Raw genomic sequence first — 6834 nt, 5'->3', positions numbered from 1 at the left:
AGAAGTACTGGTGTGCAAGGGATATATAGAATTACTATTCGAATATTGTTTTTTTTAATGTATATATATATATATATATATATATATATATATATATATATATATATATATATATATATATATATTTCTTTTTTTTCTATATGCAATCTTGCCTTTCTCGCCGCCTTGCATGTGAATGAAATGCTTTTGTTTCGTCTGATGAACAATAAAGTTTTTGAATCGTTACACAATTCCACGCTGTATCATCATAACAATACTGTCAAAAATGGCGGAGAGCAATGTCTCCACGGAAACGGAGATCACCACTCCTGACAATCTGAGAAGCGATGTGTGGAAGGTGTTTGGATTTCAAACCATAAATGGAAAAATTACAAATAAAGAAGTGGCAATCTACAGAATATGCAAAATCCGAATGAAATATCACTCCTCAACCAGCAACCTGAGCGCACACCTGACAACGCTACACCCTGACAAGCCAGGCGATCTGTCCGAGGAACCGCCGCTAAACAGGCAAGAATTACTTCTTCTCTGCCTCTCTCCTCCTCAGGGCTTAACAGCTGTCTGCCAAAAGGCGATAACAGACAAACTGACACGGTATACTATATTATATAAACTATATATATATATATATATATATATCTCACTAATAACTCAGTTCAGTGCTGATTCAGTTCTGTTGTAAAGATCTTAAATTATTAAATGAGTTCATTTCATCTATAAAGCAGCTTCAGTACACTGAAGAAAAAGTTTTTTGTTTTCCAGTTCAACTTAGAAAATCTACAATAACTGTTTTTGTTGAAATGAAATACATTATTTAAGATGACTTATTATAACTAAATTCAACCAACCTGAAAAACAAGGTTTTACTGAATCATAACTGTCGGTAGATTTAACCTGATTTCTCCAGCTAGGTAAAATGACTGAAGTTCGATATAATCTTTTTTGATTTATATGATGAAAGTTTCCCACTTCTCCACCTTGATGTAAGCACACTCAACAAATAATTCCTTAACCTTGTTTAATTTAATTGAAGACACTTTTACACATGATTTCCTTCATCTTCGTGACAGATGCAACATAATGTGTTGAAGCTAAATGTGCCAGTTAGCCAGAGCAGCCAAACGCTCACTCTTTTCTTCTTTGTCCTTCAGAGGTCCTGTAGCTGACAGGAGTCACGCCTATACTGCCCTCTATAGGCCTGGGTAAGTTTGAATAAACCAGATTCAATAAAGTTACAGCAAAAAAAGATAGAATTTATAGGTAGAAAAACCTCCTTAAAAGCAACAACTGCACGTTCCCTTTTTGCAGTGTACAGTCAAATCAATAATGTTGTTGAACACTGAGTGAAGAACACACACACACACACACACACACACACACACACACACTTCTTCTTACATCTGGTATTTTGCAGAACTGAGAGACGACTGCGCAGGGAGGGAGAGTGTTTGGTCAGAAGACTGAGAAACTGGTCATTATCAGAGCTTTACTGTAATGCAGTTTAGCCGAGGTTGCTGGATTATTATTATTTTTTACTGTACTGTAATTGACTATAATGTATTGTATTGCAATTCCAATGTTATGTTCAATTCTTTGGTATTTCAGCTTTTCTTTTCCAGTGTTCTTCATCTACTGTGAGATCTCTTTACAGTGGTGTAATGAACATCTACTGTTGTGAAGGCTTATTGCTGGATATCTGCAGCGCTGTATATCTGTAGAGTACTGTAATAGACACTGAGCTGAACAATTATTCCTGACTGCCAAAAGATGATTTTTGTAACTGTTTTGAATTGATCTGACTAGTGTGCAAGATTATGTTGTAGTGTGTGTGTTTTTGAGGGCTTGTGTGTGTCATGTGTGTGTGTGTCATGAGTTTTTCAGCAAGATTGAAAGGTTATGAGTGTCTAGTCGAGTCTCCTTCACTTATACAGCGCTTTAACAATATAGAGTTCCACAGCAGCTTTACGGTGATAACAGGAGATTACAGTAACAGAGAGTGTTCAGGCTTTACAGCAGATCTAGAATAAAGTTATTGTCCAGATAAAGTTAGTTTAGATCGATTCACTTCCGTCACAACGATCATTAGTTATTAACTTAGGGGCTGCTAACACACACCGCTCTCTCAGGAAACCCTTAACACACTCCGGCCGCTCACTCGCACAACAGCAGTGCCTGGAGCAACACACTCGCGGTGACTCTGTGCAGAGGTAAAGGGAACAGGAGTGGAGAGCTTCATCTTCATACTTCAACCACACACACACACACACACACACACACACACACACACACACACACACACACACACACACACACACACACGCGCTCTCTCTCTCTCACACACACACACACACACACACGCGCTCTCTCTCTCACACACACACACACACACACACACACACACACACACACACACACACACACACACACACACACACGCGCTCTCTCTCTCTCACACACACACACACACACACACACACACACACACATTGAACACTAGTGGGAGAAACCAGGATCATTCGGGGACCGTTCTCCTCTAACGAACACGTGTGGTTTAACACACACTCACACACACACACACACACACACACACACTCACACACACACACACACACTCACACACACACACACACACACACACACACACACACACACACTCACACACACACACACACACACACACACACACACACACACACACGCATTAAACACTAGTGGGAGAAACCAGGATCATTCGAGACCCGTTCTCGTGTGGTCTAACCCAGTGCAGGAGCTGGGCTTCCACACGCCGGTGGCCCCGCCGGCTGCTGTGAGACGAGCACTGGTCCTCGTAAATCACCGCTGCTGCTGAATGGAGGTCTGAGGGGTCGTGACCCGCTCAGGTCAAAGGTCACGGCCGCGGTCAGCCAATGAAAGGCCTGAGGCTCCTCACAGGACAAAGAGTGTGTGTGTATCACGGTCAGATCCTGGGCTTCACTCACTTTCCCAGCGGGCTTTGCATTCGAGAGGATCTCCGAGAGTCTCCCCACACACACACACACACACCTCCTGAAGACCAGTGTTTGTGCAGCTGAGGGACGGGATCGTCTGCACGCCTCACTCATGCGGATCTCCTGCTGCTCCTGGGTCTCTCTGCTCCTGGTGCGCCTCTGGCTCGGCTCTGCCGCTCCGGATCATCCCGGCGTCTGTCCGAACCACGTGAGCCTGAACCTGTGGGTGGACGCGCAGAGCACCTGTGAGAGGGAGTGCCGCACCGACCAGGTGAACACACACTCTTCTCAGCGTCAGTGTCACATGATCCTGCATCCTCACTCTGATCTGAGAAACACGAGTGATTATGATCAGTGTGAAGAGTGGAGACAGAGCTGTGTTCAGGACGCACTGACGAACAGGAGCTTTGAAGAACTGCAGCTCTGCGGGGGTTTTGTAGCTGTTCTCCTGAATTCACACCCTGCTGCACTTTTCACACACACACACACACACACACACACACACACACACACACACACACACACACACACACACACACACACACACACACACACACACACACACACACACACACACACACACACACACAGGAAGCCACTTGCAATTGTTGCTCATTTTAAAACAAGCTTTGCCGTTTGTCACGTCTGTGTGCATTTGTTCACAGGATCTTTCATCAAACACTGATGTGTGTGTGTGTGTGTGTGTGTGTGGGGGGGGGGGGGGGTGGATGTGTGTGGGGGGGGGACCTGCACTGTGTGAAAGACCTGCACTGCGTTTGAGAAGAACTAAATCAGTCAGACTGTGCTGCATTTACTCGAATAACCCTAACACTAACACACCCGTTTCCTGCACAGCCCTCCATCCTGCCAGATCACTGAGATCTAACGGCAGATCAGAAGTATTTATATTTATTATTTACTGGGTGAACTAGACCTGAGTGTTACAAACTCTGTAATGCTGTGTTGCTTATAGTGTGTTGAGTGTGTGTGTGTGTGTGTGTGTGTGTGTGTGTGTGTGTGTGTGTGTGAGTGTGTGTGTGTGTGTGTGAGAGAGAGAGAGAGAGAGAGAGAGTGTGTGTGTGTGTGTGTGTGTGAGAGAGAGAGAGAGAGAGAGAGAGTGTGTGTGTGTGTGTGTGTGAGAGAGAGAGAGAGAGAGAGAGAGAGAGTGTGTGTGTGTGTGTGTGTGTGAGAGAGAGAGAGAGAGAGAGAGTGTGTGTGTGTGTGTGTGTGTGTGTGTGTCTTTGATGGGTAAGTTTAGGGTTAGGGTTAATGTGTGTGTGTGTGTGTGTGTGTGTGTGTGTGTGTGTGTGTGTGTGTGTGTGTGTGTCTTTGATGGGTAAGTTTAGGGTTAGGGTTAATGTGTGTGTGTGTGTGTGTGTGTGTGTGTGTGTGTGTGTGTGTGTCTGTGATGGGTAAGTTTAGGGGTAGGGTTAATGTGTGTGTGTGTGTGTGTGTGTGTGTGTGTGTGTGTGTGTGTGTGTGTGTGTGTGTGTGTGTGTCTGTGATGGGTAAGTTTAGGGGTAGGGTTAGTGTGTGTGTGTGTGTGTGTGTGTGTGTGTGTGTGTGTGTGTCTGTGATGGGTAAGTTTAGGGGTAGGGTTAATGTGTGTGTGTGTGTGTGTGTGTGTGTGTGTGTGTGTGTGTGTGTGTGTGTCTGTGATGGGTAAGTTTAGGGGTAGGGTTAGTGTGTGTGTGTGTGTTTGTATGTCTGTGATGGGTAAGTTTAGGGTTAGTGTGTGTGTGTATGTGTGTGTGTGTGTGTGTGTGTGTGTGTGTGTGTGTCTTTGATGGGTAAGTTTAGGGTTAGTGTGTGTGTGTGTGTGTGTGTGTGTGTGTGTGTCTTTGATGGGTAAGTTTAGGGTTAGTGTGTGTGTGTGTGTGTGTTTCCGCACGATAGAATGGCTGTACTAACTGGTGTCTGTGTTTCTGCAGGACTGCGCGGGCTTTGAGAAGTGCTGCACTAACGTGTGTGGCCTGTTGAGCTGCGTGGCGTCCCGCTTCTCTGACGGAGATGAGGGCCAGTCGGGGGCGGGGCTTCCAGCAGGGGGCGTGGCCAGCTGTGACGGGTTCGAGTGCAGCCAGCAGGGGGCGGTGTGTGACGTGTGGGAGGGCCAGCCGGTGTGCAAGTGCCAGGACCGCTGCGAGAGCGAGCCCGGCTTCACCTGCGCCTCGGACGGCCTCACGTACTTCAACCGCTGCTACATGGACGCGGAGGCCTGCGCTCAGGGCGTCGCTCTCGCCGAGGTCACCTGCCGCTTCCACCTGAACGCTAACCCTCTCACCACGGCTCAACCCACACCCACCGCCGCCGACTCCGAGCCGCTCCCGCCCGCTCTCTACTCCAGCCCGCAGCAGCAGGTCGTTTACCAGGGCGGCACGGCTAGCTTCCACTGCGACGTGGTCGGCCACCCGAAGCCACACGTCACCTGGGAGAAGCAGACCGAAGCGCACGAGCGGATCGTGATGCGCCCGGACCAGATGTACGGGAACGTCGTCATCACCAACATCGCTCAGCTAGTGGTGTACAACGCACAGATGTGGGACACGGGGATCTACACCTGTATCGCGCGGAGCTCCTCAGGAGCGCTGCGAGCCGATTACCCGCTCTCCGTCGTTAGGCGTGACCCTGAGGAGTTCTTCGACGATGCTGAGGCGGGTTTGCCGTTGGGACGCCCGTTCTCGCCGGCTGACTGCGTGGCGGATGTGGAGCGGGGCGAGTGCGGAGAGAAGCGGGTCGACTGGTTCTACGACGCGGCCCGCGGGGAATGTCACGCGTTTGCGCACGGAGGCTGCGAGGGCGGCCGGAACCGCTTCGAGACGTTCGAGGAGTGCCGCGCGTCGTGCCAGCGCTCAGGGCTAGCCGTGTGCTCGCTGCCCGCCGTCCAGGGCCCCTGCAAACACTGGGAGGCTCGCTGGGCCTACAACCGGCTCGTGAAGCAGTGCACGCCGTTCGTCTACGGCGGCTGCCGCGGAAACAAGAACAACTTCCGCACGCGCGACGAATGCGAGGCCGAGTGTCCGCAGCCGAAGCGCCGTCCGTGTAAAACCTGCCGGCCGAGAGGAAAGATATTCGCGAGTCTTTGCCGCAGTGACTTCGCCATCGTGGGGCGGCTCACGGAGCTAATCGAGGAGCTGGACTCGGGGATCGCGCGGTTCCACCTGCAGCAGGTCCTGCGTGACGAGAAGATGGGCCTGGAGATCTTCAGGACGCAACACCTGGAGGTGCTGCTCACCCGCATGGACTGGAGCTGCCCCTGCCCCAACATCACACAGCACCACCAGCGCCCCCTGCTGGTCATGGGAGAGGTGCGGGACGGCACGGCGCTGGTTCTGCCGCACAGCTACGTCAGACCCGTGTCCCATCGGCGCCTGAAGAAGATCCGCCAGCTTCTGGCCAGTAAGACTTGTGAGATGCTGCTGAGATCACAGGACTAGTCTTACACGTCAGTCATCCAGACTGTTCATATCTTTTACACGTCAGTTACATAGAAAACGTAGATTGATCTAATTTGATTCCAAAAGTCAAGTCACATTTATATAGCGCTTTTTACAACACAGAGTGTTTCAAAGCAGCTTTACAGAGATAACAGGAAAATGATGCAACAGAGTTTGTTTCCAGAAGAAAATAGCGTCACAGTCCAGCTTAAGTAAGTTCAGTGATGGTTCATTTCTGTTGTAAAAAAGTTATTAATTTAGTTAATTTATGTAAGGGATAACGTAGAGCGACAGGCGGAGCTTGAATCCTATTCGCTATAACAACCACCTCGCTCTACATTATCCCGCTTATTACACGGCTACCCACCAAATACATCAATAATTTGACACAAAATATTGATTTAAAAGCGATT

The 6834-nt window shown here is 48.8% G+C and overlaps 1 protein-coding gene across 1 annotated transcript; it reads left to right on the top strand.

Annotated features, from left to right (window-relative positions):
• Window positions 1-265: 265 nt before the first annotated feature.
• Window positions 266-6421, top strand: wfikkn1 (WAP, follistatin/kazal, immunoglobulin, kunitz and netrin domain containing 1; the record flags this gene model as incomplete). The annotated part of the gene is made up of 5 exons (XM_081360828.1): window positions 266-510; window positions 1152-1202; window positions 2763-2879; window positions 2961-3258; window positions 4919-6421. 5 exons carry the CDS (start codon window positions 266-268, stop codon window positions 6419-6421), a joined length of 2214 nt encoding a protein of 737 aa, XP_081216954.1.
• Between the last annotated feature and the right edge of the window lie 413 nt (window positions 6422-6834).

The sequence above is a fragment of the Scardinius erythrophthalmus genome, assembly GCF_964197995.2.
Source record: "Scardinius erythrophthalmus genome assembly, chromosome: 3".
In the NCBI taxonomy this organism is placed as follows: Eukaryota; Metazoa; Chordata; class Actinopteri; order Cypriniformes; family Leuciscidae; genus Scardinius; species Scardinius erythrophthalmus.
Note: the sequence above shows the minus strand (reverse complement) of the source record. Positions and strands in the feature narration are given on the sequence as shown.